Source organism: Ciconia boyciana, chromosome 22 (assembly GCF_034638445.1).
Source record: "Ciconia boyciana chromosome 22, ASM3463844v1, whole genome shotgun sequence".
Lineage (NCBI taxonomy): Eukaryota > Metazoa > Chordata > Aves > Ciconiiformes > Ciconiidae > Ciconia > Ciconia boyciana.
The window spans coordinates 5,511,982-5,538,707 of NC_132955.1; the positions used below are offsets into that span (position 1 = coordinate 5,511,982).

At 45.6% G+C, this 26,726-nt stretch overlaps 1 protein-coding gene across 7 annotated transcripts in view; it reads right to left on the bottom strand.

Moving 5' to 3' along the window:
- Positions 1–3,171: 3,171 nt before the first annotated feature.
- Positions 3,172–26,726, bottom strand: part of GPATCH8 (G-patch domain containing 8) — a 58,184-nt gene continuing 34,629 nt past the window's right edge. For 3 of the 7 annotated variants that reach the window (XM_072885527.1, XM_072885528.1, XM_072885529.1), the window contains 5 exons: positions 23,894–23,961; positions 23,300–23,386; positions 19,250–19,393; positions 9,888–10,018; positions 3,172–9,479 (listed from right to left, as the gene is read on the bottom strand). In XM_072885527.1, the coding sequence (XP_072741628.1) occupies positions 5,639–9,479; positions 9,888–10,018; positions 19,250–19,393; positions 23,300–23,386; positions 23,894–23,961 (4,271 nt within the window). In that variant the 3' untranslated portion in view covers positions 3,172–5,638. Of the gene's footprint in view, positions 9,480–9,887; positions 10,019–19,249; positions 19,394–23,299; positions 23,387–23,893; positions 23,962–24,460; positions 24,563–26,083; positions 26,129–26,726 lie in introns of those variants that run through there. The other 4 variants (XM_072885530.1, XM_072885531.1, XR_012046051.1 and 1 more) reach the window with 3 other exon arrangements.

Below are 26,726 nucleotides of genomic sequence, written 5' to 3' on the forward strand. Positions count from 1 at the left end.
GACACTGCCGCGGCGGGAAGTGGCCCAACAGCCTGCGCCCACCACCCTCCGTCCGCCGGAGGCCGGGGCTGAGGCCAGCCCTCCGCTCGCACCGCGGGGTGCCTATCTCGGGGTGCAGGCAGCCGCAGCCCCGCCAGCGGAAACGCGGCGGGGAGGGGGGACGGCCGCGGGGCACGGCGGCCCCATCCGTCGCCCCCCAAAGTCCCCTCCGCAGCCAGACGGAGCAGACAGGGGGTGGGGGACGCCTGGCTCCCCGCTGTCGCCCCGCCAGTACTGGACATGGCCACCAATCTGTCTCCCGTTCCCCGGGGCCAGGACACCCCAAAACCCTCCCTGGGGAGGGAGCGGGGCCGGGGCAGCCCAGCTGCCGAGCACCAGCGCTTTGCAGGGACACGGCTCCGGCGAGGGGACGGGCGCCAGCGCGGGGGCACAGCCCGCGGCCAAGCGAACAAGGGGGCTCCTTGTCCTCGGCGGAGCAGAAGGTGCCCCGGCACGCCGAGTCGGGTCTCCGGTGGCTGCTGGGGCCCAGCCCTGCGGCGACGGCCGCGGGAGCTGCTTGGCCGAAGCCACGTGTCCCTTTCGGCTTAACCCACTTGCGGAGTTAATTTAAACGCGCTTAATTAAGGCCACTCAAGCTGCCGGGGGCTCCTTTTGCCCACCCGGAGCCGGCGGCAGGGAGAGGCACCGGAGCATCTCGCCGTGAGCCAGCCCCCCATGTGGAAACGGGGTTTTCATCCTTTTAATCCACGCTGAGGCTGCGGGTGGGAAGCGAGGCAGGGGCCACGGGGGTCTGGGCTCCCCGGGGGGCACGGGGTGGTCCCAGCAGCGCCCAAGGGGCACCTCGGCCCCCGAGGGGGAGGCGGCCCCCGGCGCAGGGTCTGCACCCGCCCTTCGGAGCAGCTGGGAGGCAGCTCCGGGCTCTTGGCTGCCGTGGAGTGGCTGCGATCGGAAACCGGTGGGATTTGCCCAAAGCTGGGGCTGAGCCGGGGCTCTGAAGACTGGGGGGGGTTTAGCTGAGCCGGGCCCAGCTCCATGCCCCTGGCAGAACTTGCTGCGCACAGGGGTCTGCACTGAGGGGCAGCTGCTGCTCTTTGGGAGGTCTCTTCCCAGGCTGGCAGCAGCGAGCATCCAAACCCAGCTGAAACCCACACCAGAACGCTTTATGCAAATATATGTCTTTCCTCCATCAAATTACTTAATTTCCTGTTTCTTGCAACACTTCCACGTTGTCATTCATCCAGCCAACCAGTTCCAGGGTCACCCGAAAGTCCTGCACTTGGGCCACAGCAACCCCATGCAACGCTGCAGGTTGGGGAAGAGTGGCTGGAAAGCTGCCCAGCAGAGAAGGACCTGGGGGTGCTGGTTGGCAGCCGGCTGAACATGAGCCAGCAGTGTGCCCAGGTGGCCAAGAAAGCCAACGGCATCCTGGCTTGTATCAGCAATAGCGTGGCCAGCAGGACCAGGGCAGTGATCATGCCCCGGTACTGGGCACTGGTGAGGCCGCACCTCGAATGCTGTGTTCAGTGTTGGGCCCCTCACTCCAAGAGAGACATGGAGGGGCTGGAGCGTGTCCAGAGAAGGGCAACGGAGCTGGGGAAGGGTCTGGAGCACAAGGCTGATGGGGAGCGGCTGAGGGACCTGGGGTTGTTCAGCCTGGAGAAAAGGAGGCTGAGGGGAGACCTCATCGCTCTCCACAGCTGCCTGACAGGAGGGTGTGGAGAGGTGGGGTCGGTCTCTTCTCCCAGGTCACAAGTGATAGGACGAGAGGAAATGGCCTCAAGTTGCGCCAGGGGAGGTTTAGACTGGATATTAGGAAAAATTTCTTTACTGGAAGGGTGGTCAAGCGTTGGAACAGGCTGCCCAGGGAGGTGGTGGAGGCACCATCCCTGGAGGAGTTCAAAAAACGTGTAAACATGGCGCTTTGGGACATGGTTTAGCGGGCATGGGGTGTTGGGTTGACGGTTGGACTAGATGATCCTAGAGGTCTTTTCCAACCTTAATGATTCTATAAAAGAGGACAGCCCAGGCAAAGGCAGGTTGCATCCTGTACCCCAACCCTGGCAACATTCAGGGCTTTGAATTTTTCTCCTTTAACCAAATCAGGACCTTTAGTTAAGAAAGCAGAGGCTGGTGCTCCTCACCACGAGCAATCGCCTCCTCTGACACTCATTCAGGCTTGCAAAGGCCGGGTGCGACCACCAAAGCAGCCGCAGCAGCCCCGGGGATGGAGAGGGGCATGGCGGGCAGTCCCCGAGGCCAGAGACCCAGACAAGCCAGAAGCTGCTCAACCACCAGCTTCAGAGGTGACCACGGTGGTGGCAGAAGCAGGCCCGCCCCAGCTGCCCGCTCTGCCTTCTGCTGGGGGTTAGTGCCACCTCCCAGCAGAAGCAAGCGGAGGGACAACGCTGCAGCCCAGGTCAGGAGCTGCTGATGAGGGAGATGGAGAATTAAAAAACACCAGGAGGGCTGAAAGAGCCGACATCATGAACTGCTGCGGCTGGCAGAGCGCGGAGAGGCGGCACCATCCCCACTCGCAGGGGCTGGTACTTCTCCTCCACCCCTCGGCTACCAGCTGCTGTTAGAGAAGGGCCCGGGGGGTGGATGGGCCTTCGGTCTGAGACACTACAGAACCACGCCGACCTGGCATCCAGCAACAGCCGCGGCACACGCGCTCGCTCTGCCACCGCTGCCCCGAGCGCAGCAGGGAGGCGGGCAGGGAGGCTGGATGCAGCGCCCCGACACCCAACTGCTGTGGCTGGCTGCAGGAACGGCACAAGGGAGAGCGCGGCGCGGAAAGATGGGGCGGCCGAGATGCTCAGCACCGGGGCACGCTGCCCATCCAACCACCACAGTACCGACAAGCACCGTTTCTTGCCTGGTTTCACCTTTAATAACAGTTTGCCCAGGTGGGTTGACCGTGCCAGGAGAGAAGTTTGTGGGACTCGCTCAGTGCGTTGAGGGCTCCTACCCAAAATAACACCTTTAAAAAAAAAATTAAGAGTACATTTTCTCTGTATCCAGCTCAATATCTTCTGAGCAAAGTATTCCAATTAAAAGTTGTTTTACTTGATGAACCAGGCATCTAGTACTGTTATTTTAGGAAAAAAGACAGCCCTGGGCTACATCGTGATCAGATGCAGCAGCTCCAAGTCATCTCACCCAACCACACATTTTTTCCACAAATCATTGGTTTATTAGAAAGGTTTTTTCCCCTCATTTTACAGCATATATATATATATTTATATATATATCTTATGTGACAAAGTTAAATACAGTCTGTTTATGCTTGTTAAGTAATGATAGGTTAATTATTTTTAGCACTATCCTGGAAGTCAAAAAAACCCCTGACTGCAGCGTGAAGGGTGCCAGAACACGCATATTGAATCTAGAAGCTAATGAAGCTCAGCATTGAGACATTAATACTGTATCCTGTTAATTATTTACAGAGAAATTGAGTCCCTTTTTTTGACCGTTGTGTTTCAGTCCGACCTGCTCAAACGCAAAGTTTCTCGTTTAAAGAGTGAGGAAGCTCCAGTTTGCGATCCTTTGAGTCTCCACCCCCCCGGGTCTCGGTGCTGCGCTTCGGAGAGGACGGGGAAGGGGACACCAGGCAGCCGGCACGTGCTCCGCGTCCCCTCGCTGCCTGCTCCTGCCGGGTTTGGCAGGCAGGAGCGGGTCTGCCTGCCTGCCCTGAAATCAGGCCCTACAAAGCACTGCAAGGTGCCCCCGAACCGCTCTAACACGAGAGGACCTGAACCTGAAATACCCAGGTCAGCGGGGACAGCAGCAACTCGTCCTGGTGCGGTGGGAAGAGCTCGTGGATGGAGAAGCCTCCCACAGTTAGTGCTATCCGCAGCCAGCGGACAATGCCGGAAAGAACAGAGCAACCCCTTATGGAACATCACAGGCAGGCACAGCCTCAACGGATTAGTCCTAAACCACCTCTCCCTGCGTGTAAGATGGCAAACGGTTACGGTTAAAAGGCTCTTCCTTCACCAGAAGACTGTACTGCGCTGCACAGCAGGGCTGGCACCTGCAAATCACCGGTTCAAACCCAGGAGAAAAAAAAGAAAAAAAAAGGGGGGGGGGTATTTTATACTCTGGGAGACAACCCAAATTCCTGACACTCCTGAGACTGCCTCCAGTGTCGATTCCTATAAGCAGCTGCTTAGCAAAGACGAGGAGCGCGCAGCATGCCCGGGCTGCTTCCCTCCGCAAAGGCGGCAGCCACCGCCGCCCTCCAACGCGATGCCGTTCATTAGCTGTTAGAGTCACTGGTGTCGTCCATGCACCTCACCTAGTCCAAGTCTCACATTTTTCTTCTGCAAAATGCTAAATGAAGATTTTTTTTTTTTACATTTTATAGTACATAAAAACTTCAAAAATACATGAGCTTGATAAAATATACATGCTTAGTCATTTTGCATCTAGCTGAAACTATAAAGTTGAACCTTTACAAGTGTCTTATTTCACCTACAGCAAACATATTTACACAAAAGCCACCAGAACAAGTACCACTAAAAGAACTGGCTGTAAAAAATATTATTGCGGTATACTACAAATGTAACCTTTTTATATGAGCTACAAAAAGCAGCATCTTTGTTTACAGAGTTCAGTGCAATTCTTTACATTAAAAAAAAATACCCTATAAATTAATAAGGAAACCATCAGTATTACAGAGGAAAGAATACACTTTACATACCCCGGCCACTCTCCCCAGTCCTCTGTATTGCTTCAATTCCTAAAGGGATTTTTCTTCTCTCTCTCTCAATCGAGTGCCTCTTTCCCAACACCGCAGAAGATGGAAGTCAGAGTAATATTCCCCCCCAGGCGAAGAGTGGTCAAAGCCCAGATTGAAATCACCAGCCAAACCGAGGACCTCTCTCCAGTCCAGGATATCCAGAAGGCGTCAAGGTGCAGTCCTCGCGCAGGAGAATGCTAATGCAGGATGGAGAAGGGTCGGAGCTCTGAGCACACACGCAGCTCCTCTCTTCGGCTTTAAAATAAGATCTTACTTCCACCTTTGCTGCCCACACCGAGAAAAAAGAACCCAAGTATGCAGCAATCAGGTGCCAAGAAATCTCCTGTAACGCCTGAAAACTAGTACTGGCCCAGCCAAAACTAGAGTGGCACTGCCCTTCCACCGGTCTCCTCGCCAGGATCCACAGCTGTCAGTTACTGAATGTTTTATCGCTGATTACAAGCCAGATTCAATCATGCTGACTATTTTAATTAGATGACCTCATTAAAAGGATTTTGAGAGACCTATTAGTGTGTGTGAAATCTCATTTATCATATACAAGGCGGCCGAAGGAAGATGACCAAGTGTAAGAATCCAGGGAAAAAAAAGCCTTTCCAAGTGTCTCGCTGGTCTACATGTGAAATGATTCTTCTAGGATACAGTGCTGCTACGTGTACGGAAGTGTTGGGGACGCGAGACAGTCCCTGGTAGCAGATATACACAACACTTACGAACTGACCCGCCGCCTGCTGCTGCCCAGCCCTCAAGCCTTTGGCTTCTTTGGCTGCTAAAGAGTGAAAGGAAATTCTCAGGCCCCACCTGCCAGCTGGATCAACTTCAACCCCTTCCCAAAATGCAAAATATTCTCCTTCCTCCAAGGTTACTTCATTTTGTCCTTCATGTGCCGTGACTGGGCGGATGCTGCAAGTCCTGTCCTGAGAAAATGGGGTGCAGCAAAGGGTGAAGATGTAACGCTGTAGCGGCCGCAGCGGCAGCGGGTCTCGGGGCAAGAAGGGTTGGATAAAGAGCGTGAGGAACCGGATGAAAAGTAAAGGGGCCCGGATGGATAGCTGACGCCGGAATAATGTGGATGGGGTGGCTGGCTAGAAACGTAGCAGGGTGCCCTGGAATAATCGAGTGGGTCAAGTGGGATAATGAAATAGGCGTCAAGTGGGGCTGGGGTATATGATGAACCTGAGCGAGAGGCTGGGGATGGGGGTGAGGGTGAATCCCGATGGCGGCGGCGGCCGCGGCGGCGTGGTGCTGCAGGATGGCATGCTGCACAGTGGTGATGGAGGTCGCGGATGCGGCCGCCGGCTGCTGAATGTGGATGGGCTGCAGGGCAGGCGCTGCCGGCGCCAGGGCTGCCGAGGCAGGAAAGGCCTTGACCTGCTTTGCCAGAAGCTGCTGCTGAATGTGCTGCTGAGCAGCTTGCTGCAGCTTACTGTATTTCTCCATTTCTTCAGGTGTAAAAGTGATCGGCTGGCTCTCGAGCGGTGCTAGAGAGGAGTCTTCTCCTCCTTCCCGGTCTCCTTCGATGCTCGGCTCCCCGCTCTGAGGCACGTAGCCAGAAAAGTGCTCAACATCTGGAACTAAGGGCATCATACTGGTTTCTACTGGGACAGGCTGGTTGCCCCCGTCCATAGGTTCTAGCCCATCACCATCGCTCGGATCCGAGAGGAAGTTGTGCGGCATGACCAGATCTCCAGAACCAAAGCACTCGGGGAGTGCCGGTGCTTCGAGAGGAATGGACGGCATTTCCACAGCAGGTTCGTCACGTTTCTGCTCATCCAGAGGTTTGTCCTGAATTACCATCACCACTTCTTCCAGGCCAGCCAACTGAGCCTCCTCCATGCCTTGGGAAACATCCTCAGAATCCGACAGTTCTTGCTCCTCGCCCCTCTCCAAGCCAGACTCTTCATATCTTTTGGCGTTTGGTTTTCGAACAGTTGGCAGTTTCCCAATTAAGGGGAGAACCGGTTTGTTGCCTAAGGAAGGAGGAAGTTTTGGGCCAAAGTAGCCCTGGGGAGGATCTTTGAGCTTTATGCCCACCTTGTTTGCTCCTGCCAGCATCTCGTCGGTGATGCAGGGCTTCTTCTCAACCTTCCTGGATTGAATCTTTTCCAGGAGAAGTTTTGCAGTGACAGAGTTTCTCTCTTCTGGACTGCAGTCACCTTCCGAGGCCCTCCCTGTGCCAGAGCCGCTGCTGTTCTGGGAGAGCGAGCCAGATCCTTTCAGATCCTCTCCTTTGCCATCCTCTTTCTTCAGTGACGATCCTTCACTTCGGCCTCTCTGGAAATAGTGAGGAGACTGTGAGCGATAGATTTTGGACCTGATAAAGTCTCTTCTCCCAGACCTCCTCTCTTCAGGGCTCTCGTGGCCTCGAGAGCCCTTTCGCGAGAGAGACCTCTGCGAGTGGCTTCTTGTACTGCGGCTGCGATCCCTGCTATAGCTGCGGCTCCGTTTCCAACTGCGACCCGTTACGCTTCGGCTTCTCCTCTTGCTTCGACTGCGGCTGCAGCTGCTACTGTGTGTTCTGCCCCGGCTCCTTGTTCTTGACCTGCCTCGAGGGTGGGTTCGGCTCCTGCTTCGACTCCTCGACCTGCTCCTACTCGAGCTGTAGTCATCTTCAGAAGAGGAGTACTTGCGCCGCTTTGATCTGTGATTTGAGCTGTTGTAGTCAGAGTCATCCTCCGAGTCATGAGACCGCTTTGAATGGCACCTTGACCGGTCACTGTAATCGCTGTAGCTATCATCCGAGTAACTTCTCCGACGGCTGTACCGGCTGTGGTCCGAGGAGGCGTCAGAGCTGGTCGAATAGGACCTGTGAGAGGAGTGCCTCCGCCCCGACCTGGAGCGGCTCCTGGAGTGGTCACTGCCGGAGTCATAGTCGTCGCTGTACTGTGACGGGGATTTCTGCCGGCAGTGCTTCCTGTGAGAGCCCTCGTCGCTGTCGTAGTCCCCGCTGCTCTGCCGGCTCCTGCGGCTGGTCCTGGCCAGGGAAGGAGCCGAACACTGTCTCCTCAAAGCAGGTAACTGCTGCAGCTCAGCCTTGTGCTTTTTGCTGCCGTGCTCTTGGCAGGAGTTACCACCATCCTCTTTTTTACTGCTGCTTCCCTCTTCAGCAGACAGAGACTTCCTCTGGGACTCCTGAGAGAACCGCTTTTTCTTCTGGAAATGGCTGCACTCTTCAGACAGTTCGGTTTTTAGCGCTCGTTCTGATTCAGTAGAAAGAGAGGATTTGCCTTTTTTGTGTCTGTGTCTTTTCCGTTTCTTCGGCTTCTCTTCCCCCAGGTCAGTTTTTCGGCCCTTCTCATCAGCTTCCTCCTTGTGTTTACGTTTGTGTTTGCTGGACTTTTTGTGCTTCTTTTTCTTTTTGTGTTTATGGGATCTCCCAGATTTATTCTTACCAGTTATGCTTTTACTACTGTCCTCTCCCTCTCCCTTACTAAGGCTTGTCAAACTGGACTCCTGCTTGTTCTGGGAGCCACAGGTGGACAGAGATTTGCTTTCCATTTTTAGAGCAGAACTGTTAGCTGCGCTTTCTGCCTCCTTGGGTTTGCTTATCTCACCAGAGTCTGTACTCTGAATGTTTTCTTTACAAAGACCCCCTGGATCCTTAGATTTCTCTGCTCCTTTACCTTTAGCATCTTTGTTGCGAGAGAGCTTGAAATCAAAATACAGGGGGTTACAACTGTACGAAACAGATGGTTCTGCTTTGGTAAATATGAGAAGCTCTGAAGGCCACTGGAGAGTCGTGCTCTCATCTTTACTCAAAACGGGGAAAAAAGGTCCTGTTGGATGCTTTGGTCCTTCAGTGACATCTTTACAGCCTAGGACAGGCTGAGCGACTTCTTTAGTAGTGTCTGGCTCAGGGAGATTGCTCTCTGTAAGATGCTTACTCTCCTGCATACTTGCATTTTCTGGGACTTCTTTTAGTTCTGTTTTGCTCTGCTGAGCTGCAGTTTCAGTAGTACTCTGCTCCTTCTGCTGCCCCGTGCTCTCAGCAGCCTTTTCTGTGTGCTTGCTGGGTTTGGGTTTTGGAGAACTACCCTTTTTAACTTCATGCGTGGTTTTTTTGTTCACATTTTCAGCTTCCATTTGTTCGGTGGACTTCATGAAAAGCAGGAATTGAAAATTAGGCTTTACTTTACAATGGGCTGGGGGAATATAGTGGTAGTATTCTGGTTCAACTGCCATTGGTCCGTCTTCTCGTCTCATCTTTTTTAGTTTAGATAATGTAGTGGCTAGAGACCCACTATCTTTGTCATGTTGGTCATCTTCCTCCGCCTTGCCGTCAGAATTATTTGTGCTTTCGCCCTCACCAGATTTCTGCAGGCTCCCTGCATCTGAAGACCCTCTCTCATCACCTTTTGCTCCATCTGCAGAACTTGATTCTTCCACGTGGTCCTTGAAAACAGAAGCTATGGTCTCAAGCTTTACCGGAGTCTTCTTGGCAAATGAAAACGACACGCCTATCTTCTGCAGTGGAGTTCCCGAAGTACTCTTAATGCCAAAGCTAATTGCTTGCGCTGTCTGGATGGGCGTTTGGCTTGGCATAACAGTGCCACCGACTTGTCCAGTGTTTAGGAAACCTCTGTCCATAGTCATCTCTGTAGCGTGGCCAGAACTCGTCTGGATGAAAGAACTGCTGTTGGCTGCAGAATCGTCATCATCTCCACCTTCCTCATCCACAGCCACCGTGGTGGTTCTGAACATGGGTCCACTTCCAGGAGCACTGTATGAACAAGTTAAAATAGAAGAAACAGCTGACTGCCATTTGTATACCTCTGCAGTTGGTTTCATGCTTGATCTCAAACAATCTTTTACCTGTTTCAAGTACTCTTGTATCCAGAAATATGCATTAAAATAGCATTATACAGCCATTTGATTTTTTTTAATATTAAACAACGGAAGAAAACTAGTATTGCTGCATAAAGCAATTTGGGGGTGCCCCAGACTACTATTTTAGTGAGTTCACTCCTACCAAAACCACAACATGAGGCCAAACTTAAGCGTGAAGCTTTGCCCTCAAAACTTGTGCAGGATTACTGGAGCAAGAACGCCAGTGCAGCAAAGGGCCACAGTCCCACGCAGGACTCTTGCACACACGCTCCAAGGGTGCTCAGGGATCACCTGTACTCACCATTCAGGCTGTCTCCTCTGTTCAGCCAGTTCGTGTAGACGCCGGAGGGCTTTCTCTTGCTTCCTTTCATCTTTACGTGATCTTGAAGAGACATTGCGAGCAAATTCCCTCTGCTTGAGATCTTTCAACCTCTGAGGCAAAAGAAAGCAGGAACGGATTAGATAAAAGCAGTTTGTGGTTAAGTGTCCGAAAGCATCTCTTTGCTGTAGCACTGGAAAGTATGCTGTAAAGCCCCTCCCCAGTAACATTTATTGAGCTAGGATGGAGCAACAGCATCTTAGCTCAACAAACAAAATGGAGCACGTTGCCATCCTCCCAGTAGCTAAATGAAAAGACAACTGTTGATCACTTTTGGCTATGACTTCAAGTCTCTGTATATACATTTCCAGTCAACATTACTGGTTTTCTTTAGCATGTACAATAAAGCTGATTTCAAAGCAACAAGCAAATTTTGGAAGGAAAAGGGGGGGGGGGGGGGGAAGACTGTTTGCTGCTCTTGCAGGGTGCAAATGTACTTGACAAACAGTGCGTGACAGAAGTCTTAATAGCATGGGCCAAAGAACAGAAAGGGATTAGCTGGTGCAAGAGAGTTACCCAGGTATTATATCTTACAAAAGCAATGTACAAATTACATTGGAGAAGGTGCCAAAAATCCCATGCAGATGATTCCAGTAAGCAAATAAATAATACAACATACACCACAAATAGTTACTTTTTTCCTGACAGTAGTTCTAAGTGGTCTCTCAAGAAACAAAATGCTCTAAAATGCAGTGGGATCTTTTGGGGTTTAATATTTTAGAGGGCAGAAACACTAAGTTCCCCAGAAATCTTATCATGTGAGGAAGCAAACCCAAACCCAAGGAACTTTAAACATCCTAGCAATCGCTAAGGAAATCTAGATACCCAATTCTAATAGAAATCTAATATCCAAGACTTCAGAAAATTTTTGAAAGTCCCTGTCTCAAAGCACTAGGAAAAGAGGTGCTGTTTTTCCTTGGAATACATGTGAAAATTCACAAGGCATTTTTTTAGAGTGCTATACAGAAGTTTAAGTAACAGAAAGCAGCAAAGACAAACCTCTACCATCCTAAGGGATTAATTTTTCTTTTTTGGTGCACAATTTGAAACCCTTTCAAAAGGCCCAATTCCAGAAAGCATCATGTACCCAGCTTTTGAAAAAGTTTCATGTTTTTCAGGCGTTTCATGAAGGGCCTGAAAGACTACCGGTACTCAAAGCAGCAGTCACTTCAGAAAAAGCCTTGTACAAGATGTACAAATCACTGGTGAATTCTAAATACACCTTCTGGCTGGCTGACTCTGCCTCTTCAATGGAGCAGAGTCAGACTGGTACACACAGAAACAGTGGATCTGAACACTAACCTGAAGTTCAAATTAGAGGAATTAGGTATGCCCAATGTAAAGAGAACATTGCTTTGTGAAAAAGGGGAAGATTTGACAAGACAGAGGATTCTCTTACCTAATCGTATTTACTAAATGTGGTTGAGCATTACCAAAATCAGAGGGGAGGACACAAAAAAAAATACAGCTATAGACACTAGTAGAAAGAAACTCACTCTTGTGATCTGGACTCCAAAATTAGAAGGGTTTGCTTTCAATACATCAGCTGAAAACGTCACATCACAAAGAAAAAAAGAAAGTAAAAATATAACAAGAGTGGAAGAGAGAAAAAAAAAGGCAAGCATTACTACACAGGCTCTCGGTGTGTCTGCAAGCTATTCTATGGAGAAGGAGCTGAGCGAGCCAGCAAAGCTACGGGACCAAGCTTAGGGAGTCTGGAGCAGAAGGGGGGAACACACAGACACATACACGCACAGACACAGCAATGATCCCACCTGGAATAACAGAGCTACTTTCACCAGGACAAGTAAAGGGCTCAAGGGTTTTGTGGTGTATGTTAAATAGTAAATTTTTTTCCAAGAGGGAGGAAAAAAAAATAACGGACTAAGCAATGCTATCAGCTTTTTCATGCTGATTTGAAAAGCGTATCTAAAATGCTCCAGGAAGTTAAAGTCACCAACAGCTGACAAAACTATTTAACTGGGGTTTGATGCCAAGTCTCTAGATCACTCATCCATTTGGAAAAAAATATGACCCAGCTATTTACAACAGAAATGAACTGTGACCTTTTACTCTAAAAAGGAAGGTGCAATGGTGCACTCAGAAACCCACCTCCACACCCCCAGAGATGGCCTTAAACATCTCCCCATGAAATAAAACGGGTTCAAAGTCAGTTGATAATGATGCAGCTGCCCACAATGCAATCCTGCCTTCATTACAACAGACAATTCTAATGAAAACAGAATTAAATGCCCATTTCCTTAAATGCTGACCTTTGCATGTCTCTGCTCCCCCAAACCTCCCACTCTCAACACTTACAAATTAGAAGTGATGAAGCAAACGAACTATCCCGATGCACTGCAACTCCAGAATATGCAATACACAGCAGCACCCAGCTACACTGATATCTGTGCCTTTCAAGATGATAAACCACTAACCATGGTTTCAAGACTGCTGAGAATTTATTACGCCCCAAATCGGGGAAAAGTTGGTCTGATTTTACAAAGCTGACTTTACAAAGGACTGAGAGATCTCAAGGCTGAGTTTCTTTTTATTGCACAGGGGCCACAAGGAAGAAGGGTCTTGCTGGGTAAGTATAGGATAGAAAAGCTCCACAGCTGCACCATGCCATCTCCTTCGGAATGTAAAATATGGGACATAACATAGCCCAGAATCTTTGACTGACCTAAAATGATGCACCTATCATCAGAAATGACTTCTCAAGTTTACAAGAAGCCAAGTTCCAAGAAACCTGGCTGGACTGCATTATCTTACATAAATGCAACCTGGGGTAGGGGAAGGAGGGACGACAGAAGACCAGACTGCTCATCTGTAAAAACAAATTACTACAGGAACAGATGCAGAAGGCTACGTTCACAGGCAGCCGATTAGCACTGAACTTTTAAAATAGCCAGAACTCTTTAAAATATCCTGTCAGAGTAACTGTTACCTCGCTCATTGTTTCAAGTGCATAATTGAATCCAGTCATTTATCCACGCAAAGAACAGTGGATAACCAGTTAACTACAGCTATGCCTACCCTCCTCCCCCAAACTTAATTGGGGTGAAGCAATTAAAAGCCTGAAGTACAATTTCACAGTAGTAAAAGGAGTGTATTGAAGCAATGAAATGCTTTTCAGCATACTCCAGGTCTCAGCCTTCCCAGAAAGCTATTTGAACTAAATCGATATTTAAGCTAGGCTTACATTAAAGAAATTTCTAATCCTTAGGCAAGCGTTCATTATTCTAATCCCCCAACAATTTAATATCTAAATTACTTTTTGGACCACACCATATGTGTGGGTGTTCACAGAGGCTGGACAGCCGCAGGAGGCGTCGCACAGCTGCCCCTTCCCCCCCAACACAGCAAAGACATTTAAACAAGAATTTAACGTAGCCACTCAGTCATCCTCAGGGAGCTTCTCTCCACCAACTAAGGAAAAGGAGCCCTGGGAACCCATCTTCTTGGGGTGAAACCAGCCTTTTTTAAGTCTTCCCATGGTGCTCAGCAAGACTATAATTTCTTCAACATGATCAGAGCTACCAACCTGTATTAAGTCAAACGTATAGCTTCATGCTACTGTAGAATTTAAAAATTAGGAAGCATTTTTTCTTCATAGGGAGTGTGTTTTCTGAGGAAGCAGAAGGTTTATCTAAGCAGCAACACATTTACAAACTGTAGGATGATAGTGACCATGAAGCCAAGAATATTATTCTGCTAGTTTGTTACTTTAGCTGTAAGAAGGGCCACATCAGGAAGTCCAGTGACCAGCAAATAAGGACACAAATCACTAGCACTTAAGTAAAGTTTGTCCAAATTTCTGCATGCTAGAAGCAGTACTTCACTACCTCAAGCCTTCCTTCAGCTTGGTATTGTGTTTTATTAATAGCTGCCACCCACCTCAGCTTTGTAACAAAGAATAGTATTTTAAGTTTTCAGCCTTGTTTCTAACAAAATTACTAAGAAGTCTCTAAATTTCAATGGCAGTGCAAATCGAGCTCTTAAAGAACAGGTTTCCTATAAAATCTGCAGCTACCTCAGTACTCCAGCACAAAGAGGCTACAGTAATGGATTATCTCCCGATCACTGCATAGCTCAGGAGGGGCCAAATTGGCATACAACGCCATTACCTTACAATTCTCTTCAAATCAGCTTAAATAAGCTGCACTCCAGCATCATTTAAAAGCTCTAGAGAGAGCCCATCACAGACACATGAAGGTGGTTAAATAAAAGGGGGACGATCAGGATTCAGAAACTGTTGTAAGAGGAAAAAACCCAGCACACGCTGTGGCAATCATGCATGAGATTTTGCTGGTGAGATGGTATGGAGGTAAGACCTCCCCAGCACCAAACTGGAGTGCATTGCTTTTCAGGTTCAGGACCAGCGGTAAATGGATTTTCTCAATTTGAGGTGACAAAGCCACGCAATTTCACTGAACCGAGGCCCATTCAAGAGGCATTCTTTGCCTAAAACTGCAGAGCAGAAAGAGATCATGTTATTCTCAGAATAAAAAAAAGCACTCCGCTACACTGCTTTACGAGACCTGAAGATCTAAGACTTTCATCACAAACTGTATATTCAGGAGAGAGGGATAGACTGGATCCACGTACAGCGAGATTTCTGCATTGGCTTGAGACAGGAGGCAGCTCATGTGACAGCACAATCCCATTAGAGCCTACTCCTCCCCTGCTATTGTTCTCAAGTCTGTCTGCCAATCCCTATTAAATAAAATAATAATGTACTTTTCATTACATGCCAGCAGATTTCTGGCTTTCTGAACTTGTGACATATGCTCGATTCTTTGCCACAAAAGCTTCTAGGATTGAACTACACCATTAGCTAAATATGAGCTCAAAGGATGGCAACCTTTATAATTTTATATAAGTGAGAACACAAGCCCTGCTTAGTTTTGGTAATCAGCATTCTTTGCACGCTCGTAAATGAAGTGAAAAGAGCAGAGGGGAAATGGCATGCAACTGCAGTTTTATTTCATCTTAATTTCTTCCCTGACACCTCATTTTCAACTTAGGAAAACATACCACGCATTAACGCAACACAGATAACCCAACGACACAAGTCTCCCTGCCCTTCAGGAGGCTAGCATTGCCTGTAATCACAATGTCCAGGCCCTGCACACTGAAAACTTATTTACTGAACACTCTCCATGTATAACTGGTCTTCTCCAAATGTGTTTGCCATCAGCAAACAAGCAGCTGAACAACTAAAACTGGGTGTTTTTTGAGGGTAAAGCATTTCTAGAGTAGAAAAGCCTCCCATGTAACACCAAGTATCTTGGAGATTCTCTCTTCAGCCTTCTGCATTCAAGCTGTGCTTGAAGATACAAGTTTTTGGAAAGCACAAGTCCAATTCTCCCCAAACCAGAAAGTTCAGGGTTTGGATTTAGAGTACTCATCAACCACAGCAGTGGCTGTATTGGTAATTTTATTGTGCTTTAACAGATCCCTCCCTGTCGGCATTAGAAGAAAAGATCCAGATAATTAGGGCATGAAGAGAACTGCAGATCTATAGTTGCAGCTCTTAGTTCCACCCTCTTTCCCAAAGAACTTCTTTATGGAAAATACATTCCCTTTGTCCTTTTATAAAGAGAATCTATGCAGAATTAATCATCTACATCTCCAAAATGCCACACATTTAGAAATAAATAAAATTAAAGCCACATAAAAGACTGCATTTCAATACCGGTTAGCGTTCTCACAGTTAACCTGGCAAAAGTTCACACAGGAACATGTTTGTTTTTCACACTGAATACAGAAGGTGAATGTTTTTATTCTGTTGGGTCAGTGACTCAGTAAAGAGCTCAACCCCTCATCAGGCATGCTAACAGGAAAGAGGTGACCGTATATGAGATTCTCTAAGTAAGTTCTTGGATGAAATAAAAAAACCCAAAACCCACAGTAAAAGCTGACTGTAAACGCTCATTACTTACACGTAAGATAATTCCAACCGTAACAATTTCTGCAAGCTGCTCTAAGTGATGGGCAATACAGATCAGGTTTATTTGATAAGAATACACAAACTGGGTACTACCCCAGATAAGGTGACCCACATTCACCTTCATGCAAACCTAACATGAAGTATTCTATCTTGATGTCAAAACCCAAAACCGAATTAAGGGCCCACCCAGATGTAATGCCCTAAGGATACATTCCCACTGAGTCCAGAGTATGCAAGGACTGTGGGAGCTCTCAAGCATCTGGACATCACGTATCTGCAGGAAAGCAGAGCACAAAAATGCCTCACTACCCAAGTTTCTCACTAGCTGCAGGAGAAGTTTCCTTTCTACATTTGCCTTCTTTTGCATTTGTCTGTTAATTATTACTACTCTGTTGATAGTCAGGACTGTGCAACATCAGAGGCGGGAGTCCTTCGTAAGCTACCAGTCCTTCTAGTTGCTAGGCTCAAGATCTCACAGCTAAAAAAAAAAAGCCATTAAGGATATTAGTAGCTTTCCAGGGTACAAAAAGTTATGACATCTATGGTTACAGCCTTTTTCAGTTGCTCACTGAAGGATCTTTAAGGGAACTGAGTTTATTTTTCCTCTTGCAGTACCATCTGTATGAACCCAAGTTGCTTTTAGTCCTCTAGCTTCCCCTGAGAGGGACTGACCATTTGGTGAATAGATAGGGTTACTGTTCTTTAAAACATCTGTACTTTCCATTTCAAGTATCAACCTAATTAAAAAAAATCTAGAGAACAACATTGCACACCTCCAACAATGTTTAAAATATGACTTAAACAGGCCAATGGTTTGTGATAATAAATTGAAGATTATTTTCCCAGTTAAGGTAATCTAGAAATACTGCCTTTTGGCTAGAAACTTGGTGTTGAGGTACAGACATATCCGAATGCTGTATGAAACCAGTATAGTCAGGAAATAATAAAACCTCCCCTTTAATTGTTTGGTGTTGACAAGTTGGTGGGTCCAAAATTTATCCGGTAGGGATCAATACACTTACCTATCGTCCCTGTTTCGCAATAATCCTGAGTTCCTTCCTGGAATACAAGACAGTGTCTTTAACTCGGGAGCGGAAAGGGATCTGAGCATGGAACATCTATTTACAGGGACAGCCTAATGCTCACTGAGCCACAGAAGGAATAAGCAAACACTTCAATGTTGTGGGTATGTGTAACTAAAAATACTTAAAAGCAAAAATGATCCCGTGGAAATCTGTTCAACAAGCTAAGAAAAAGGCAAAAATGAAGCACTGTTGCCTCAAGAATTACCACTGAGAAGACAAAACACTGCAGATAATATATGCCAAGCCAGTTTGCTGTAATTATCTAGGATACCGTAATGTCTCCTCTTTCCAAGAAAGCCTACTGATTAGCCTACTTTTAAGAAAACTGTATGTTTTTCCTAAAAATTTTGTTAGCCTTTATGTAACCTTGCTTTCTTGTCCAAAGAGCCAAAATATGAAACATCGATGTGCAACCTATTATGAAAAGCACAGCATTGTTTGGTTGTTTTTTTTAACTTCCTTAAAATTTAGAATAGACTTAGAAATGAGCCTATCTTGAGCGATAATGAACATCAGAAGTGAGATAGTGTTGCTTATGCAAATTTACCTTCATCATTTCTAGGTAGTTTCAAGTTCACTTACTGAACACTGACCCAACAGGGTGACACACATTTCAGCACGACATAACGCTGGACAAGCAATTTTTTCCTTAAGCAAAGCATGATGCTTCTTTGTTTAAATCCCTGTGCAACTGGAAATTAATGCTGGGTGACGCAGCGAGAGTTTGAAGGCTCATTTTCTCCAAAGCCTGCCTGAAGTTACTGCAATGGATGCAAATTATCCAAGAACATCAATTCCTTTAAAAATAATCAGCAATACCAAGCAACCCCTGAATTCTTTCTACCGATGAGAAGCTTACGCCACCCTGTGTGTTCCCAAGACATTTTTCTTTCAGGTGACTCTTCTTGCACCCTTACTGATGACTCCTTCTGTATCAAGGAGGGGTGGTTGCTTTCCACAGGTTTGTTTCTTCTTCCACAGCATCTCTAGATGCTAGAAAAACTCTCAGCCTTGCCAACCTCATGTCAGTCCCCCTATTAATCACCCAAGGGTTTTAAACAGGAGTTGACATAATCATACTGCATCACCAGACTGTAAGAGTGCGACACAAACAGGCCCTTCCACCTCCTAAATAGATGCATGTAATTGCACTCAAGTTTCAACCAAGTTGATGGAAAACTTCAGATGAAGTACACTGCTATCAGGTATCACAACTGTGCCACCAGCTCGGTCAAAGCAGCCTGTTTTCCCAATACAAAGTAAATGAATGAATTTCTGCTCTTAATTCTATTAAACCACAATTCACCACAGTACTCAAACAGAAACTGCCCTGCCGCGAGATTTCCTGTTAAGACTCCCTTAGTGAATTTACTTTGAACTATCATATCCTATACTTAATACACAAAAAAAATCATACTCTGTAGTGCCATATTCTTGTTTTTAAGCTGTTGCTTCACTGCTATTTTGCAAGATCTAGTAGTCTACAGCACATCCTCCAGAAGTTATCAGTATTTTAATGTTTGTACTGTTAGAATTTATGACTAGGAATATCAAAAAACCTCCTTTGAGCAATTTAATCTCTAGATGAGCACAACACTGCTATCTGCTGTACATTTACATCTCATTTAGCAGCTTCAAATGGTGAAATAGATCAGGCTAACACACGAACTTTTATTATTTACTGTGCAGTATGAAGTATCACGTAGGTACATCCCTACCTTGGGACCGAAGCCAGTTCCACACAGATTCGGAATCTGGAATTTGGAAAGTGCTCCTTTTTTTTTTACAATTACATAGCCCATTATTTCCTAGTCTGTTTTCAATAACTTGACAGAACACAGACTAAAGTATTAAGATGCGCACACGTGGCGTGTCATCAGTCTCCAAAGTTGTACTACGTTAAAAGCTGATGCAAACTAGGAGCCATCCATATCCATCTGTACTTGTTCCCAGTTTAGCAGCAGCCCATTCCTGCCTGTGGGTCATTCAAAACTGGGCTCCCTTGGTGCCTTCTTGAACTCCTTGATGAGTTGGGTTTTTCGTTTGTTCTTTTGGGTTTTTTAAATGTACGGTGGGCATAAGAATCTTAATCGGTGACATAAAACACCTATCCCTATAAGGAAACCTATACCTAACACCTATAAGGAAAATAGATACACTGGGGAAATTCAAAGTATTGACCACAAATAAGACTGCTGCAATGAATATAAAAGTGATGAATTGTGCTATCAACACCTGTTTACCTGCTTGTGAGCATGATCATAAGAGTTGATGTGGTTGTCAAACTCTTGATGCTTTTGATACTGCTTGTCACAGAGTTCACAGTAGAAGTTTGCTCTGAGGTCTTCCAAAGCCTTGGCAATTGCCTTTTCTTTATCAACATAATCCTGCAAAATTAACAAAAAAATGCTTCTGTTAAACTTTCTGTAAAACAAACTGGAAGATGATGAACTAGTCCTTTAAGGAAAAACAGCCCTTAAGAAAACCTTAGCATACACTGATTATTGTATTTATTAAGCTGACCTGTCTTTGCAAATTAAAAGGTCTGAAGGATAACTTTGCAATACTACCAACCTAGCCTTGACCCAGTTTCCTAACATAGAACATAAACTCGTCATTAGCACAGGTATCAGTAAAAGGAGACTGCTTAAAAAAAAAAAAATGTAGTGCTGATGGCAGGAAGGCAGTTGCGGCTGCGAGGGGAGAGCCTGCTGGATCGTCTGAGATAAAAAGAGAGGTTCAAAGCCTCAAGCTAACACAAACAAACTGGCAGCTGCCTGCTCGCATAAGATGCACGAAATATGCATCAAACCAAGGAAGATCACTGCTTTTGGAACAGAATCTTAGAACTTTAAATGCTGATACTTCCTCCATTTTGAGTGCTAACAGATGTCTGCTTGATCTCAGTTTGCCTGCAATTCAATAGGGAGGCACACAGATCCGCGGCTGGGAAAGCACAGTTCAGACACCGTTGAGCCTATTTCACTTCTCTGTAATTTTACAGTCAGTGAAATCTTCCCAGGAGCAATGCTGTCCATTAAGCTGAGCTCAAATACAGTGATTACACTGGGAGTGGGTACAGGTAGTTCCCATTTAATAAAAGAGGGGGAGAGAGATCGCCTTAGAGGTTGCAGACAGTATTTTTTTTCCTTACATAATTCAACATTTGTATAGGTGCAAAACCAACCTCCAAGCAAAAGGTGAGGTGTCTACATTGGCAACGGTCATGTCCTCCCCACTTTTGCTGTATGGAAAAGTAGCAGCTTTTGGATTGGCAGTGGCAAAAAGCTCCGGGACTCGGTGGAAATCCCAGTCCCTCAGGTGGCTCTAATGGCTTGAAGTCCCAGTGCCTGGAAGTGCTGCGCTGCTCCGCGAGCCCTGGCAGGGCCACAGTCGATGCAGACCCGGGAGGGCTCAGCAGCCGGGGGCAGGGGGCTCTGAAACACTGATGCCAAGACACACTAATCTCAGGGCTAAGCAACTTCTTCCTCTAGCCAGGTCGTTTCAATTGCAATCCCACCAGCAAAATTAATAAAACATCGCCACTCTTTACAAGCAAGCTGGGGAAGGTTTACTTTAACAAGATGGAAGCACTTATGCTGATACATACTAAAAAAAAAAAGCTATAAATGTATTAAGAAGTATGCTGTACTAACATCAGCATACCCCATATAGCTATTTACCATATGCATTTCAACTGGAATAAAGAGAAATTATATAAGAAAAAACAGCCTAACATTTGAGAAAAACACACTTAAAGAGTTTAAGAGTTTCTGTCTTCAATACAAGCTTCTTATGGGAAATTTCCTTGCATTGGCAAGAGGAGCTAGCAAACATTTAAAAAAGATACACTATGAAAGCTTTTTTCTTTTTATTTAAGATCTTGTTCAAGGCAATATGGTTTATCTCCCAGTTATCACATCAAAATTACATTAAAATAATATTGCTGAGCATGTTTTTCCATAATGCAAAATTCATGTAAAAAATTTCAACACGGGGGGGCGGGGGGGGGGGAGGTGTCTGAAAAATTCTATTGCTAAAAGGTTGTTGGTTTTTTTTTTCAATTTAAAGCACTGTTCACCTTCTAAATAATAATAATAAAATCTATTTCAAGTTCCTGCTTCCATCTATTACCGGAGGCCCTTGTTAAGAAGAAAAAAAATCAGCAAAACTATCTAGAGCTTTAAGCCTGAAGCAGGTCCCCAGGAAGACAAGAAAGGAAAACAGAGCAGCGTGAGATCCACAGAACAATGACATTTAAGGTTCCTCTGAAACCCTGAACAAGCTTCCTGTGCCGCGTGTAGTTTTTTTTTCCAGAAAGCATCCTGTGGCTAAACAATGAAAACACAGCCATTTGAGTGATCAGAATCTATACAAAAGAAGGGAATTAAAGAACATTTCTTGCTTGCTTCTTGGTTGCAGAGTTATCTGAAATTCCTTTGAGACTCACTGAATGGCTAATCAGGATGCAGCCACAGTTGGCAATTACATAATGGACTCCTGCAGAGCAATGAAAAAAATTAGGCTTGCAGAGATTTTCACAGATTAATACAGAAATGCAAGAGCCTAGCGATAAAAGCATGCTAATAAAAACACATCTGAGTTGGGAGAGACTGCTACCGCTCCATAGAGTTCCTGAAAAAAAAAAGTCTGTGCTGAATAGTGGCAGCAAGACAAAACAGTCTGAGAGCAGCGCACATTCAACTGCATTTGAAAAGACAATTGCAAAACCCACGAACTTGACCATAAATCGCACTGCGGACCTGAGACAAAACATCATTACATGCAATTCACACAAGAGCTCCTACCAACCACTATGAAACGAAGAAATACTTTGTACTCGACAGCTGCTGTCTGAAGATGCCCAGCATGGCAGCTGGGGGTTTGCTGCAGAAAGGGATCCAGGCTTTCGGCCACACGCTGCCCGAGAACGGCCAACGTCATGGCCAAACCTTCCCTTTGTAGCGGGTGAGCAGCACGCCACCCAGCAGGACATTAAAAACAACAAAAAGGAGAAACATCTTCAAGGAGAAGGTGCACCTGGACATAGAGGAACTGTTCAGCACCGGCTGCATAAGCCCATTTAAGAGCACACTTGTACTTTAAAGTGTGCCCGAAGAGATCATTAACTGCGCGCAGCTCCAAAGTAATAATTAGCTTTAAAAGTAATTACAATGGCTTTTATTTTTAAATGAACAAATATACCAGCAATTCACTTGCCAAGCAAGTCAAGGTCCCAACTTAAGAAAAAAAAAATCAGGAAAGGAGGCTATAATTTTTTGTAGCCGAATAAACCACCTGCAGTATTAACTGTTGTACCGGTGAAATGGAATTTCAGATTCGCCATGGTTATGTTTAATTTTAATGGAACTGAAACTACTTTTCCATTATTCCTCAAAGAATTAAAATTTATGCAAAAATGGCACTTTATTCTAATGTCTAGGGCTCCTCTTCAACCCCGGTACTTCTCAAATCTCAGGACAATTAAACAAGCAGGCTTTCCTAAGACTTGATGTACTTTACAGGCTGGTAAGCAGAAGAGTGGATTAAAGGACTAGCAAAGACCATGTCTCCACAGAGAACTCAGTTACAGCTAATCCAAGTATGCTCCAACATGTCATGCTCAATGCCAACACGATGGCCCATTTTTATCATTAAAAAAGATAACAGTCTTTGGCTTACAAAAAACCCCACAGGTTTTGTAAACCCTATGGAAATACAGAATATATGTATATTTTTTTTTAATGCTGCCTAAGAAATTCTTCCAAAGAGATACAGCCCATCCATTTCTCAAAACTGGAACCATTCGTACCTTTCCAAAGAAAGCAGGATTTATGCGACAATACATAACGCACTACTTACTGCTTGCTCAGTAACAACAGAAGATCTACTCCACTTCCAGCTGATAACTGCCCATCTAACATTTGCATCTGCAGATTTTGCATTGACAACGTGGCAGGTTCACTAGAAAAATTTGGCAGCCCTGGGTCTAGGGAAGGAAATGTTCTGCTTATCCTAGGACTGTTCTTTCCAGAACAGGAGCAAAGCACACAGAGAAAGCCCTGCTGCTATCCTGTAGCTCTTAAGCAGCTAAACAAACATCAAGGTTAATTCCAGGAAGCGAATAACCAGTTCATTAAAATATAAATAATCTCAACAATGACAAAAAACCAAGAACACTTAATTCCTACTACCATTACCGCAGCCCAACGAGAAGAGCTCTGTCCCATCAGAACAAATCCTCTCCCATTCAGCCCACGGGAACTTTGATGTTAATGCCCCCATTTCAGTACCTTGTATTTCTGCCTCAGCTCCTCAGTGTCTTCTTTCTCCACCTCCAGTACACGCCTCCGCTCAGTGGCATCTTCGGCGTAGTCGAGCTTTTTTATTTAAAAAAAAAAAAAGGGGGGGGGGGGGGGAAGAGAGATGCAATTTGTCCCATAAATACTTTGCACTACTGAGACTGCCAGAATGTGTAATTTTAAAAAGATGAGGTTTGAAACAGAATCTTTGCATGTTGTACTTCACTTTCCCTCTTTTGTCATCCCACAGTGTAACCCACAGGCAAAACAGTTCATTAATCCTTCCGACATGGAGGCTCCCAGTAGGCCCGTCCACTGCGGGCAGCAGCCTCAGCTTTGCGGAAGTGAAATTGCAAAGCCCAGGAATTTTGGATAGCATCCAGGCCTCAGAACTCAGGTATCCATGGGTAAACCGAGTATGTATTTTGAGGAGAGGTGTTTTCTTGCTGTGTTGATTTAAGAGCAAGTTTTTCTTTACCTTTGATGCGCGAATTCTCACTTTTAAATTTCTTCCCTATCAACTCCCCGAGAGCCACGCAAGGAGTAACAGGGTGCAGGGCAGGAGCCAGAGGTGGGCAAGCTTACCTCCATTTCCATCCGCCCCATGCCCATGACATCGTACTTGACGACGATAGGGATGGGATCTGTCCTCCCTGTAAGAGGAACACACACAGGCAGTCAGCAGCCGCTCTGTCGCCACAGCTCGCTTTACACATTGGGTTTGGGTGGTTAGAGATCTTGCCTTGGAGTGCAGAGACCAGAAAGCTACAGTGAACCAAACACAAGCCATTCTCACAGCTTACAGCCAAACCTGCTTCTCAGCTCCAAACCGGTTACAGTTAAATGCACCCTGAGTGGTATAAATGGTATTTTCTGAACATTAACTGGTCACGTAAAACATACTCGTGGTTAATGTTCAACCATGACAAGTCCTAGGGCAGGGCTGTTAACAGGACTTGAGAAATGAACCTTCTCCTCAATGCTTCCACATCAGGCAATACATTTTCCTCATCTTCTGATGCAAGTGAAAAAGCTATTAAATACATTTTACTGCTCTACCACATCAATAATTGATTAGGACTTTCCTGTAAAAGATGTGGAAGCCTCCCTCCCCCCAACTTTTGTCCCTTCCCAAGAGTAAGGAAAGCTGACCGAGAAGCGTGGCACAGAAGCCAAACTTCTTTCATCCAAAACGACCGCCGGGTCCAGGCCAGGTGGTCAAGCACCTGCTTCCCCAGCTCCCGCGGAGATGCTCTAGCACTCGCTGTGTCATCTGCAAGCTGTGAAAAGGACTAGTTGCGAAGAAAATTGACTTTGAACTAATCAAACTATGCTGGAGATTTTTTTTTTTTTAAAACATATCTTTAATCCACTCATAACCAGCCAAACAAAGCAAAATGGGGCAGACAAGCACTTTACTACCACAGCTTTTTTTTTTAATTATTATTATTTTTATTTTTACATCACAACTCGCGCTGTTCGTTGTGATGTAAGCCCACTGAAAAAGTACTTACCTTATCCGGTGCATACCTTGAGTAAAAAAACAGAATGTTTACTTCCCTTATTATTGCTCTTGTTTTGGTGTAAACAACTGTTTTGTTATACACACATACACATATATTATACCTTTGGGCTAAAAGATCTACAGGTTTTAATCATGCCAAAAATATTCCATTGCCATCCACATGCGCAAAAGGCTAAAGTCTTTAAAACTGCCTCAGAAAACCTGTACAGGCATCAGCTTCTCTCTTCTCCAATATCAGCTTTCTCCAACTTCTGCAAAAGCGACAGTCCGCAGATCTCAGACTCCACAGAGTCCTCAAAGGGAACCTACTCTGGTCAGACTTGTGTCTTTTTAACTCCTCAGGTACAGAGGCATGTGTTTTTCTTTCAGAAACAAGTCAATTTAATTAATCGCTTTATGGTTTTGTTTATACGCCCATAAATTTGACAGGCATATAGCCACCAAGTCCAAAAATAGTTAGCACGCCGATCCAAAATAGTATTTTGAATTGAGCTTTCGTTTGGGTGTTTTAAGTGTTCTCTGTTTGAAAATGTTTCTCTTACGCCCAATGGTATAATAAAGTAAGCAGTGACTGCAATTTTTAGCAAAAGGACCAAATTAAAGACAGGTTATAAAAATGACTTCCTAAGTGCAATATCACTTTCATAACGTCTCAGCCAGGGATTTACTGGTAAGTGGTGAACCCAAATGGAATGGCTGGCAGCAACCGCCAGCAATTTATATTCTTTTTTTTCAAGCTTTTTTCTTTTTGGTTTGGTTTTTGGGTTTGTTTTTTTTGGTTTGGTTTTTGTTTGTTTGTTTGTTTCTCCAGCAATCGAGATCTTTCGATGCAGCCTCATTGCCCTGGTAAACCCCTGTGTACAAACAATGCATCAGTACTTTTGCCTTCTAAGGCAGTCAAAGTTTGTTGGTTGGGTTTTTTTTGGTTTGGTTTTTTTTTTTTTTTCAAAATCTATTTGGAAATTGCAGTAGCAAGTGCTAGTGCCCATCATGTTCGGGAAAAATCAAGTTTGGACAGTATTAGAAATTTATGTTTAAACTGATTTTGGCAGTTCTAACACAAACAGAAACATCCCTTCTTAGCAATACCCTTTAATGAACAAGGATCAGACAAGTGTGCATAAAGAAAGGAAAGGAAAGGAAAATGAAAGACCAAGCAGAAGGATGATGGCTACAACAGAGAAAGTAAGCCTAACATATTGGTGCACTGATGACAAAAGGAGTAATTCAGTCTGAAAATAAAAAATTACCACTGCTAAGTTTACCATCACCACAACAAGTCCAGGATCATAACGCTGTAAAAAAGAAACACCATTTGTTAGGCAGAAACCATTAGGGGCAGAAAATAGGCCGTTTGTAGTAGGCAGGTAGGATGGGTTAAAAAAAATAATAATAATATGAGGCTTCTTCCTCACCCCTCCACCCCATCACCATGCTTTGCCCTGTGGAATCAGGGAGCGGGTAGACTTTGCGCAGTTGTTTTTTGTTTTCAGAGCTGCGCTTGAAACCTGAAATTTTTGGGTGTTGGAAGAGGTTGAGCTCCTGGTGACGGCCCAATTTAAAAGAGGCACTGAGGCACATTTAAGCAGACAGTTTAAAAAGGAAACAAATCAGGATCTTAAGGCAATTACAAATATTTTGGGTCAAAAGGAGCTCTGTTTTCAGGTAAGAGGAGCATATTCAATGCGAAAAGCGATGCCTTTGTTTTAAACTTAATCATTATTTCATTACGAATGAAATACCACAGCAGCCGGCCAGCGCAGCCGCCCAGCGTGACATCCAGCCGACAAGTGCCAAGCCTGAGCACTCTGAGCACGTAACACGGCTACAGGCAGCAGTGCCCATCCCTGCCACCGAAACCACGGCTCTGTCCAGGGCAGCAGGACCCGCTGC